The sequence below is a fragment of the Corythoichthys intestinalis genome, chromosome 2 (genome assembly GCF_030265065.1).
Source record: "Corythoichthys intestinalis isolate RoL2023-P3 chromosome 2, ASM3026506v1, whole genome shotgun sequence".
Taxonomy (NCBI): Eukaryota; Metazoa; Chordata; class Actinopteri; order Syngnathiformes; family Syngnathidae; genus Corythoichthys; species Corythoichthys intestinalis.
Window position 1 is genome coordinate 49,293,680 of NC_080396.1, and position 12,539 is coordinate 49,306,218.

Here is a 12,539-nt window from a genome sequence, read left to right on the forward strand (position 1 = left end):
TCAAACCTAAGAAGTCAATCAAAATAACTGACTTCATGCAGACTTTGTCTTTGAATACAAACACTATGTTAAAATTTTTTAAGTTAAGGCCATCATTGAATAAAAAGACCCAATTCACTTAACCCTACATACTGCACATATAATGTGTTTTTGCATATGTTTAGGGCGGTTACAACCTACAGAAGACTGCAGAGGGTGCTGCTGCTTGTGTTCGAGCACTTCTGGAGGGAGCCTCTGCACCAAAGGGTCCAGCCACTGCACCTTCTGACTGGTACCAGCCACACATGCAGACACTGTTGCACTGATATTTATGCATTACAGTTTCTGTTTTCTATGTCTGACCTTTTCAGTTGTAGAAGAGAATTCATGTAGTTATTTGGAAAGCTTAAATCATTTTAAATGGTCATAATACAAACATTTTTAGACTGTCAGTCTTTAGCTAAACCAAGGCAAATTTGACATTACAGTATTTTATTTCGAAAAAAAAAATACTTGTCTCTGTGTGTCAGTGCCCTGAATTCCATCTCTGAGACCATCTCAGCTCTGTACCCATACTGGACCTCACTACAAGTGTTGGGTAAACACACACACAATCACGAAGCTTTTTTCTATAGTTGATTCATGTTTCATTTCCATTTGAACTTTTAACATTCTCAACTGCCATTTAGGTGAAGAATAAGGTCTTTTGTTTTGCCTTTCACCATTTGACATTGGCAAAAATAGATGAACAAAATATCGTTGTTTGCAATAATACTTTTTGGGTCAATTAAGTGAAATTTAATCGTTTTCCATGAAACAGTATTTGGGAATCACCGCTCCAAACAAAGGATTGCTTTATTTGTAGCTAGTATGTTCTCATTTTTGCACATAATTTGTATCTTCTGTAGAGGGTGATATATTCGCCGAAGAATGTGCTCTCAGAGACACACCGAATAAGGAGTGCACACTGAGTCCCAGTGTCACGACAACTGGTCTGGTGTATGATGAGAGGATGATGGAGCATCTGAACATGTGGGATAGGTGGGTCTGTTTGTGTGCATGGGGTCCTGAGCTGGATTGGCGGAATGACATGGTCTTCTATACTTTGTATGCAGGCATCATCCTGAACAGCCACAAAGAATCTTCAAGATCTTCTCCAGGCATCAGCAGCTTGGACTGGTAGAGCGTTGCCGCCAAATCCCTGCTCGCTATGCCACGGAAGAGGAGCTCGCCATGTGTCACACGTATGTGAAAGTGTGACAATGCACATAGACAGACATTGGACTGGGCGAAAGTCATTTGCAGGGCTCAGAAATGAACAAGCATTCACACTTATGGAAAAATACATCTTCTTTAGTCTTCAATTATAATATTTTTACGAAAAACACACATTTAATCAAATGGTGACCATACAAACTCCAAATAGAAACACCAAGGCAGACATGCTATCCACAGACTGCATTGTCAACCATTTCCATCTTTCTACTTTCACAATGTCCATTCTATGTGGTGACAAAACATTTTTAGCATGGAACATATCCAGCTGATGAAGTCCACCGCTACGATGAAGAGCAGAGATCTGCACTTATTGGGACAAGAGTTCAACTCCATCTTCATCAACTGTCAGAGTTATCAGTGCGCCCTGCTGGCTGCTGGATGCTGCTTCAATGCTGTAGACCACATCCTGAGTGGACAGGTACAGCACATCTTTAAACAAACCTCTGTACTGTATATTAACATCCTTGTCTTGAGGGTCAAAGGGTCAAGGGAGAACCAATGTCATGCCTGGTCTACAAGGTGCCCTTTCAAACACATTCAAAGTTGTTTGAAAGGACAAACACAAACATGCTTTTGAAATGTGGGAGGGGACAAAAAAAATGAAGATTTTTTTTTTTTTTTCACAAAATCAACTTTTTCTACGCTTACTTGTAAAGGCGACAATAAATCTAAAAATTAGCGAGAACTGAAAATAAAAACTGAAATATAATTTAATTAAATGAGGGCAAAAGTACCCACTGTTATTAAAATGAAAGTGCAAAAATTCTGTTTTAATTGCATGACTGCTGCTTAATTCATTTACAGCTGTCGACAGCAATACACATCAAATCCATTTTAACTGGGATGGCTGGCATTGAACGATCATGATTCAGCACCACTAAAAGCGATAGACGTCCAATTTATTTGGACTAGGAGGAGCTGGCGAGCGATCATTGGATCGCTGCGAACCCTCCCAGTCCAAATCGATTGGACGTCTTTGTCAATGACAGCGAATGAGTTTGTAGATGAAATGACATTAAAGTCATTAGAACAGTAGCAAGATTTCACTGTTGTAATATAGCAAAGTTAATCAGTGATTTATGTAAAAAGAGTTATCTCCGTCAACAGAAGCAATGAATTAATTAGCGGCCACAACTATAAAGTAATAAAACAACACACATGGTTGTGCTATTTGGAAAGACAACAAGTGTCTCCCTTACGTCCGTACTGCATTCAAAATAATATATTTAAAATGGATTCATTCTGTAGGCCTAGTAATTCTCTATGACATTGCTGTAAAAGGGGTTTACTATGACACAAATGTTATTGCCACATGTCCATACACCAATTCATCCTGGATTTATGTGCGCAGGTGAGAAGCGGCGTAGCTATCGTGCGGCCCCCAGGCCATCATGCCGAGAGAGACTCTGCTTGCGGTTTTTGTTTCTTTAACACTGCTGCGCTCGCAGCTCGCTATGCTCAGAAAAACTCCCACGATGCACCTGTACGAGTCTTAATCCTGGACTGGGATGTTCACCACGGCAATGGCACACAGCACATGTTTGAAGACGATAATAGGTACCATGTCGCGCGACCAGGGAGTGTCATTTCAACGGTCAGTACATCATTGGTGTGGCTTCCTCTCTGCAGCGTCCTTTACATCTCTCTCCATCGCTATGACAACGGGACCTTCTTCCCGTCCTCGGAGGACGCCGCCCCGGACCGAGTGGGTGTGGGCCAGGGAGCGGGTTTTAATGTCAACGTGGCCTGGAGCGGCGGGCGGATGGGAGACGCCGAATATCTTGCCGCCTTCCACCACGTCGTCATGCCCATTGCCGCTGAGGTGACCGTACACTCACGTACACACACACAATCGTGTGTAAGGCACAGTGGTACCTTATAGTTTAATGGCAAAAGACAACACCTAGTGTAAATGATCTTCATGTGAAAAATGGTTGCTCAAAGTACTTAAGTATGCAGATGGCAAATTTCTTAAGATGGATTTATAATTGCACGTCCATCGACATGTTGACGAAGAGCAACAATGTTATGTGTAGTTTACCTTCACATTCGAGCCTAACCAAACGCTTTGTTTTGAAAATGTGCAGCAGTTTCATTTCTGGAGGTGCCGCTACGACTGCTATTAGCTATCACACCACATCCTGGACAGAAAAAAAATAATACATAAAAAAATGTGACGCTAGCTTGCGCTTATTCTTATTATACGAATGTCTGTCATTGTGAGTTTTTTCCTTTGTTAGCACTCCTACACCTCTTAAAAACACAGTTGTGGAAATTTCACACCAGAGATTTGCTAACATTTGTGTATTTTTCATATGTTTAGTGCTGTGTTTGCACAAGTATGTATTTCTTTTTAAATATGGCAGGCTCGCAAAGCATAGCCGGGGAAAGATAAGTACAGGCCTTTTCACATTAGTGGCAGCCCAATGTGAAAGGGCCACCTGTGTTTGTGTGTGTGAGCCACACATGAGCCCCTTTTCGAGTGTCCCAAAGCTCAGGAAACTTCAAGAAAGCACATTTATGGTGGGAGTTCGTAGCTTAATGCAGACACGAAAGGGAGCAAAGTGTACGCACTGGCTCACACAACACAACACTTCCAAGACTTATGGCGCTCAGCTGAAATGCAAAGTGCGCATTAATGACACTCTCACACAAATCACAATATTTTCAGTTTTACAGCGCTCGAGCTTCTGTAGGAATGTACTAAAAAGTGCCTGACAGGAAGAACAACCCGCGGGCTGGAATGGACCGCCTAGCGGGTCAGTTCCAGCCTGTGAGCCATTGGTTTGACACCCTTGATCTTTGTCAATGGTAGCCAATAATTTGGTTAATCATGATTTCTTCACCTATTTAAAAAAAAAAAAAATGCATTGCCTTAACAGTTCAATCCAAGTTTGGTGTTGGTGTCGGCGGGATTTGACGCTGCACGGGGAGACCCTCTGGGAGGATACCGCGTGACCCCTGAGGGCTATGCCCACCTCACGCACATGCTGATGTCGTTGGCTTGTGGGCGGGTATTAGTCATACTGGAGGTGAGTGATGATGTGAAATTGAGCTGGGCTAAATCGACTTCAAATAAAATCTCTTCATTTTTCACAAAGTCTAAGATTTCAAAATTACCATAATTTCTGGACTGTAGAGCGATCCTGACACTATAAACCACACTACCCTATACGTAGCACCTGACTATAAGCTGCCGGTATCTGTGTCTTTGTATGGGATATTTACATTGATAGATTGACACACTGAATTGCGTCTTCCTCATTCATTTAGCAATACGGTTCGCCATGAGGTATGCGCTCAGTGCATGCTTTTGTTGCCGCGTTTGGTAGCTTTTAGCCACATATTATGCAGAATGGACTTGATTGTAGGCTCCTCTTCCGGCTCAGCAGGTGGCCTTTTCGCCGTAAAAAAGCTGTCCAAAGACGTCGTCGCACACAGCCAACAGCAGCTAAAGTTACTGTTTACATTGACTGACGCTGGATCAGTACCGGTCCGCGGCCCGGTGGTTGGGGACCACTGTGTTAAAGGAGGGAGACATAGCAAACAAGCTGGATAGGGGCTCTCGAGGAACGGACTTGCAGACCCCTGACCTATAGTAAAAAGGCACGATTCAGTTATTCATGAACACTGAAGAGTACTTTTCTAAAAATTGCTTATCTCTTTTTAAAGTAATGTTGCTTATGATGTGACACTTAGTGCTTGGCCAGACTACAAGTGTGAGGAGTCATGTACTTTGTCTATATAAATGCACATGAGTCACACTGTTTGCTAATGTGAGCATCTTTTATTAAACTGCCTCTATGTAGAGGCGCTGACTCTGAAACGAAAGGAAACCGCAGATTTTGAGATAGAGAGAGAGAAGGGGCAGGGCATGTTTCTTAAAGGGACAAGAATCCAGCCGTTTGAAATAGCCATGATGCAGACAAATTTTTATTAGAAGTTGTTTATAGACACATACATATACACTGTATAGGTTTCACAAATCAACTCAAGATAAAATTGTTACTTGAATATGCTGTGGAATGATACCCTATACCTGAAAAATAGAGGAGAAAGCCCTTCCCTCTTTGATATATTAATCACTCAACCTTAATGCCAACAATCACTTTTACCAGCTACCTATCATTTCACATCACAGGGTGGTTACAACTTGACGTCCATCTCCGACTCCATGGCCATGTGCACAAGTGTGTTGCTTGGCGACCCTCCTCCTTTCTTGGTGAAGCCTCTCCCCCCACCTCACCACACTGCAGTAGCTGCCATCAACGAGGTCATCCGACACCACGCCACATACTGGAAGTCATTGAGGATAAGAAGTGAGTACGGCAGTCCTACTAGAGTTGCTACATACTTGCTGTGTGGAGAGCTATACTGCTTCACAATGTATAGCTATACTGTTTCCAAATGAAATGGGACCCTTCCACACCAAAGTTATCCTAGCCCTTGTTTCACTCCATTTGATTTTAGTCCCAGAGTCCGTACGAACAGCCATACCTTCCCCAAGTGTTCATCGGAGACGTAGTGGTAAAGGGAAAGGCAGGAGGTCAAGACAGAGTGGACCAGACAAACCACCATCACCACCCACAATGGGATTGAAGGACACCACAGTAATAACACCATCAATCATAGACTTCATAATGTATTGATGGGGTGCGGGTCTGATTCATAGGGGGCCTTGCTCCGTCAAAGCTGACCGAGTGGAATCACAAAGAGCTTTTTCCCTTGAAAATTTGTGAATAAATGCTTAAATCCCTGAATTCTCTATAGATATGGACGTAAAACAGTCTCAATTCTTGGTTAAAAGCAACAAAACGTGCAGTTACCATTTATTTTACGTAAATATTGCGAGGTATGATGCTAGTCAGTAAGCAAATTAGCGCCTGCCATATCACACACAAAGAGCTTTTTCTTGTTAAAAATTCTTGTGAATAAATGATTAAATCCCTGTATTCATTAAAAATGTGGACGTAAAACAGTCTCGATTTTTGGTCAAAAGCAAAATAAACGTGCAGTTAGCATTTATTTTACGTAAATATTGCGAACTATGATGCTAGTCATTATGCAAATTAGCGGCCGCCATATGTAAACAAAGAGCTTTTTCGGTTGAAAATTCTTGTGAATAAATGCTTAAATCCCTGAATTCTTTATAGATATGGACATAAAATGGTGTTAAATGGTAAATGGTGTTATACTTATATAGCGCTTTTCCACCTTTCAACAGTCTCGATTCTTGATTGAAAGCAAAAAAAAACCCAAAAAATAACGGGAAGTTAGCATTTATTTTATCTAAATATGTCGAATGTGCTGCTAGTCTTTAAGTCACTGTGGCGGCCTTCTTAGTTCAACAAAGAGCTTTTTGCATTGAAAATTTGTGTGAATAAATGCTTAAATGCCTGAATTCTTTACAGATATGGACACAAAACAGTCTCGATTCTTGGTTAAAAGCAAAAAATTGGGCAGTTAGCAGTTATTTTATGTAAATAATGCTGTAGCGGCTAATTTCTCGCATTGATTTTCTTTTACAACATTTCAAAATGCATGCAAGTTACGAAAAATATAATAATTACCTTGAATCCTCGAACAAATCACTCCTGAGACAATCCTTCCTGTTTGTATGCAGTACAGCGTTCGTACTTTTTCAACCTAAGTCCGGCGTAAGATCGCTGCATGTGACCGACTGCTGATAAATGAAGCAGAGTGTGGGACGGCCCCCTTCAGAAAGGCGTTACGCTGTGAATGGGGAATGTGTCACGTCAATACATTATGAAATCTATGCATTAATCACATTCATTCATGTTTATGCTATATGTAAGAAATCGTTGACGTTGTTTTTTGTGTTTTGACCGTCTAGGCAGATGCCGGTTTGGACAAGCTCACACAAGGATTGGCCGGCTTGAATATCAGTAAGAGCATGCACACGCCTGAAGCAGATGAAACTCAGGCCAAAATGCACTGCGAGGGAAACGATAGGGTGGAGTCGGAAGAAATGACATCTGAGCAGAGCCAATTGAGGGCGGAGAGAAGTGAAGTGACACCTAAGCAGAGCCAATTAGCAGAGAGCTTGCTGCCGGAGGTGAGTTTGAGTATTTAGCTCTACAACTTTGGCTAAAATAGTTCTTGGTAACATTTAATGCTTTTTTTAACTACAGAAATTTCAGTTGATTTTTTCCCCCCCAGACTATTGTTTTAGGTTGTTTTATTTACCTGACATGTTTCGGCGACTATTTCCGCCTTCATCAGTAGTCAGAACAAATACATGAACGTACGACAATAATCACGGACCCGGATGACAGAACACAGGGAGGAAAAGGGTACAGTATACAACATGCACTAAAAATGTGTCAGTATCCACAGTGGGCAAGCACAGGCTAAAAACAACACAACACGGGGGAGGGCGGGCAAACAAAACAAGAACACAGAGATATAGTGTCGTTGCCATACGTGAGAGGAGTCACGGAATGTATCCAAAGAGTCATGAAAAAATACAACATAAACACACCGGTCAATAACACACACAACACCCCACCAGATATTGGTCCATCCAAAGGACAAATTCCACCCAGAAAACAAATACAACTCCATTTATGAAATTCCATGCAAATCATGCAATAAATCATACATCGGTGAGACAGGCAGGAGCTTCATTACAAGAAAAAGTTATCTCCACCTTGCAATGACTGCAAGTCGCTTTGTTGTAATTTTTCCTCGTGAAGTGAAGACACACTTTCGTGCGTTTGAACCTACGTGCTGTCATTGTTATGTTTATGGCTGCAATGCTCGTGCTTACCCGTCGTAACCTTTCATTTTCACACTCTTTCCTGGTGAAGTGTAGTCCAACTTTTGAGCGAGTGGTTCTTGGCGCCATGCTAGTTTGATGCGTCTGGACAACAAGACACGTCACGACGCAATACGCGTCTTTAGGAATCGTTAAAGGGATCGTTAAGGCTTTTTCATTGTGATGTCGAGGCCTCGAAACACTCGGAACCGGTTCCGAATTGGAATCGGATTTCGATTCCCATCCCTAAGAAGGAGTGTGAGAAGGAGACAGCAATAAGTCAAACAAGGCTAATAAAAGAAGAAGCGCAACAGAAACACCAATAGTCCGCCATCACCGACCACTGCAAAAGGGAAAAATCACATTTCGGACTGGTAAAAGGCCAGAGTCATCCGCACCGAAGAAAACAAGCATCAGCGCTGGATCAGGGAGGCCATTGAGATTCGCAAGCGGGGGCCGAGGACCATCAACAGGGACGAGGGGGCTTACATGCTCTCTACTACCTGGATCAGCATCCTGGAAAAGTGAATGGTCAGCAGAGGGTGTGACTCGCCTGTCAAATCTGACAGGTGAGTCACGCCTTCATCCATCAGCTGATAAAGACGCATCACACCAACATTAGTGACACTCTGATGAAGGCGGAAGTAGTCGCCGAAACATGCCAGGTAAATAAAACAACCTAGAACAATTGTCTGGGATAAGAAAAAAAAATCAAGTAATCTATAGGTGTAGACAAAATGAACTCAAAACAACTATATGGAAATTTTGATAAATTCACCAATTATTACATTTACATCTATTGAGCCATATCTGAATTTCTTCTCCTCATTTGGTTGTAGGTGTACAAGAGCCTAAGTCCATTGATTGCTCGCCAGCCAATCACAGGTTTAAAAACCTTGTGTCGTTTATTTTAATAATGCACTTTACATAAAGGCTAATTCTGTTGTTTTGATCTTTATAGTTAATTTAATTGTTATTTATTCACCAGTTATTAATCTTAAAGTGAAATATGGTTTGGTGTGGTACTAATCAAACAAATTATTACCATAATTTTTGGGCTATATGACACACCTGACTATGTTATTAATCTTTAAGTGAAATATGGTTTGGTTTGGTACAAATCAAATAAATTATTACCGTAATTTTTGGGCTATAAGGCACACCTGACTATAGGCCCTACCCACCATATTTTACGTGAAAATTGAATTTTTTCTAAACTGGGAGGACTGATTTTTGACCTTTTAATTAAAATGCATTAATCATCTAGCACTGTCGATGGCAGCCAATGAGATAGCATAGACACTATTCTAGTAAAAAAAATGGTTTGGTGGAAAATTTTGGTAGCAACCTGTTGGTTCATTTATTAGTCTGTGACATCGTTTAAAAATAATATGTTTATTCTTGGCGGGAGCATATCAATAACCTATTGGGATACAAAGTATCACGATACATCACCATATCGATATATTGTCACACCCTTACTTGACAATATTAGTATTTTTATTTTCATTTTATAACAAATGATAATCTTTTTTAATCAGATAAATGAACATAGAATGAATAAATAGTTAAAATTGTTAGCAACTCCAAAATCAAATTAAATTTTTGCAACAATTATCACAGGACTCCTGATAATATAAATCCTCGTTAAGATGCAGGATGAAATATTGGAACGACCAAACTGTGGTCAATGGGCGTATAAAGTTCTGGTTAACTTGATACCTTCTTTCTTTCTTTATTTATTACTCTCTGCCAAGTTGTCTCTTATCAATATGCTTAGGTCGATGTCGCCGCACCAGCAAACATTGACCCCGGAAATAAGCCAGAGCCAGAGGGAGCGTGTGGTTGGTCGAAGCCTGAGGGAACTTTGGAACTGACATGTGGACTTCAGATGGTTAGTCAGGACTTTAGTACTGCTGTAAAATTTCTTAAAGTGATGAATTTGTTATGTGAGGGTGTCTGTCCTTAGGCCGGAATGTTTGTGGTGGACCCTCTGTCCTGGTGTCCTCACCTTGACACCGTCAAGCCCCTGCCCACGTCCGGTATTGATGTCTTCATGCCTTGTCAAGACTGTGGCTCGGAGGCGGAGAACTGGATCTGCCTTAGCTGCTACAAGGTGACATTGCAAAGGACAGATGGATGGATGTGGTTAAAAAGAGAAGCAAATAATTCAATTAATAAAAAAATTTAAAATATACATGTACTCTGATACGGTAAATAAGATTTCCCTGTGCGTATCTCATGATGTGACACTTGTTTTCCACGTCAGGTGGCATGCGGCCGCTACATCAGTGAGCACATGTTGATGCACGGCATGATGGCCGATCATCCTGTGGTGCTGAGCTTCTGTGACCTCTCTGTTTGGTGCTACGCATGCGAAGCCTATGTGCACAACCAGGTGAAATGAAAAATAGCTGATACAATCACCACATTCCCTATGTGCAACATATTTTTATACATTCTTCTGAACTAGTTAATGCTTGTCCAATTTTACTCAACAATTTAATGATGTTGATGTTAACCTTGTCCAGTTTCACCCAACAAATTAATTATGTTGATGTTAACCTATTACATAATGCAATATCATAATGGTGACCTCACTGGTGCGTGCAGGTCTTGTTTGAAGCAAAGAACGCCGCCCACAGTGCCAAGTTCGGAGAGGAGATTCCACCCTGGAGTTAGAAAGAGGAGATAGACGATGGACTTGACCGTAAAGACTGCTCAGACTTTTGGACGTTTTAAAATCACTACAGTCAACCTAGTAGCGATCATTTTCAGCAACTTTTTCATGCTGTTAATTAAAGTGCAGCTCCTCCATTAGTGCTCACCAGCACATTGCTTCACAACCAGGTTCTACAATGGAGGCTTTTAAAGAGGCACTTAAGTGTACATATATTTTTTAGAACCTCGGATGTCATTTTACAAGGTTTGCACAACAATTTGCGATAAAAGTGCCCAGAATGGGCAGCTGACTGGATGTAATTTATATACTGGCCGTCGATGGGGTGGGTGTGTGAGTTGGAAGCTTGTGGGCTTTGGCAAATGTGTGTGGTGACTTTGACTACAAAGTTTTTCAATGATACAAAGCTAAGCTATTTTCCTTTTGTAGAAAAATAGGATAATCACTCACCTCACACCCTCACTTCAGCAGGGATCCGTGCGTGCAGAGGAGTATTTCAGTCAGAAGGCAAGACTTCCTGGTTCCAAAATGCTTACATGCTCCTTTAATCTACTGTATGCTTAATGCGACACATTTTAGAACCAGGAAGTGGCCACTCAAAACAAGCTTGCCTACCTACTCAATGCACATTAGTGGATGTGGAAGAAAAATGAAGAGGGCAGGTACTTGCATGATTGGGCACGGTGGGATGTTACCCTGTGACCGATTTCAAAACCAACAATTTACAAACAAAACAAAACAAAAAAATACAAAGATGACAAACTTCAACGGGCACTCTTCCATTTCAACTTAACTCGAAAACATTAAAAAATGACTTTAGTGCCTCTTTAAATTTCGAAAATGCCTGTGAAAAGGGGCTGCCAAAAACTAAACGTGATATAGGGGTTGGGGGACTTAAAGTAAATTTAAATTTAAATGTAATGTTTTGAGGCCGTCGTGGCCTGTTTGTTGTGCAATAACAGTGTTCTGTACACACATTAAAACATTTTTTAAATGTTTTTGAAGTCAAACGTCAATGTTTAGAACAAGATGTATAGTTGATTTTCTCACGTGATGAAAATCAATAAAAATAGAAGTGGTTAACGGTGCATGTCAGAGGGGAACTAAAGCCAGGGGCAGTTTGTCAATTTGTGAAATACAATGAAAACATAGAATGGACTGGTCCTTCTTAGAAAATTAGCACATTGTGATAAAGTTCATTATCTTCTGTAATGTACTGATAAATATTAGACTTTCATATATTTTAAATTCTTTACACACAATTGAAGTAATTCAAGCCTTTTAGTGTTTTAATATTGATGATTTTGGCAAAGAAGTCAAAAAACAAAAATCCCTATCTAAAAAAATTAGCATATCATGAAAACGTATTAGATAGATAGATAGATAGATAGATAGATAGATAGATAGATAGATAGATAGATAGATAGATAGATAGATAGATAGATAGATAGATATAAAGAAGCTACTAACCTAATCATCTGAATCAACAAATTAACTCAAAACCCCTGCAAAAGATTCCTGAGGCTTTTAAAAACTCCCAGCCTGGTTCATTACTCAAAACCGCAATCATGGACAAGACTGCCGACCTGACTGCTGTCCAGAAGGCCATCATTGACACCCTCAAGCAAGAGGCTAAGACACAGAAAGAAACTGCTGAGCGAATAGGCTGTTCTCAGAGTGCTGTGTCCAGGCACCTCAGTGGGAGGTCTGTGGGAAGGAAAAAGTGTGGCAGGAAACGCTGCACAACCAGAAGAGGTGACCGCACCCTGAGAAATATTGTGACTCGATTCCAGACTTTGGGGGACCTGCAGAAACAGTGGACTG

At 40.9% G+C, this 12,539-nt stretch overlaps 1 protein-coding gene and 1 long non-coding RNA gene across 2 annotated transcripts in view; one reads left to right on the top strand and one right to left on the bottom strand.

The window, feature by feature from the left end:
- The window catches only part of hdac6 (histone deacetylase 6), a 24,651-nt gene extending 12,828 nt beyond the window's left edge, over nucleotides 1–11,823 (top strand). Inside the window, exons 15-29 of the mRNA XM_057829418.1 lie at nucleotides 165–271; nucleotides 510–577; nucleotides 888–1,020; nucleotides 1,095–1,223; nucleotides 1,507–1,675; nucleotides 2,609–2,814; nucleotides 2,887–3,079; nucleotides 4,140–4,289; nucleotides 5,399–5,576; nucleotides 5,728–5,867; nucleotides 7,112–7,333; nucleotides 9,816–9,929; nucleotides 10,005–10,151; nucleotides 10,305–10,433; nucleotides 10,649–11,823. Coding sequence (XP_057685401.1) covers nucleotides 165–271; nucleotides 510–577; nucleotides 888–1,020; nucleotides 1,095–1,223; nucleotides 1,507–1,675; nucleotides 2,609–2,814; nucleotides 2,887–3,079; nucleotides 4,140–4,289; nucleotides 5,399–5,576; nucleotides 5,728–5,867; nucleotides 7,112–7,333; nucleotides 9,816–9,929; nucleotides 10,005–10,151; nucleotides 10,305–10,433; nucleotides 10,649–10,717 — 2,154 coding nt within the window. The 3' untranslated portion in view covers nucleotides 10,718–11,823. The remainder of the gene's footprint in view (nucleotides 1–164; nucleotides 272–509; nucleotides 578–887; nucleotides 1,021–1,094; nucleotides 1,224–1,506; nucleotides 1,676–2,608; nucleotides 2,815–2,886; nucleotides 3,080–4,139; nucleotides 4,290–5,398; nucleotides 5,577–5,727; nucleotides 5,868–7,111; nucleotides 7,334–9,815; nucleotides 9,930–10,004; nucleotides 10,152–10,304; nucleotides 10,434–10,648) is intronic.
- Nucleotides 9,863–11,599, bottom strand: LOC130911833 (uncharacterized). Its single transcript, XR_009062485.1, has 3 exons — nucleotides 11,166–11,599; nucleotides 10,637–10,707; nucleotides 9,863–10,417 (listed from the first exon to the last, which is right to left on the bottom strand). It is a non-coding gene; the product is annotated as an uncharacterized LOC130911833 (long non-coding RNA).
- Nucleotides 11,824–12,539: the final 716 nt, after the last annotated feature.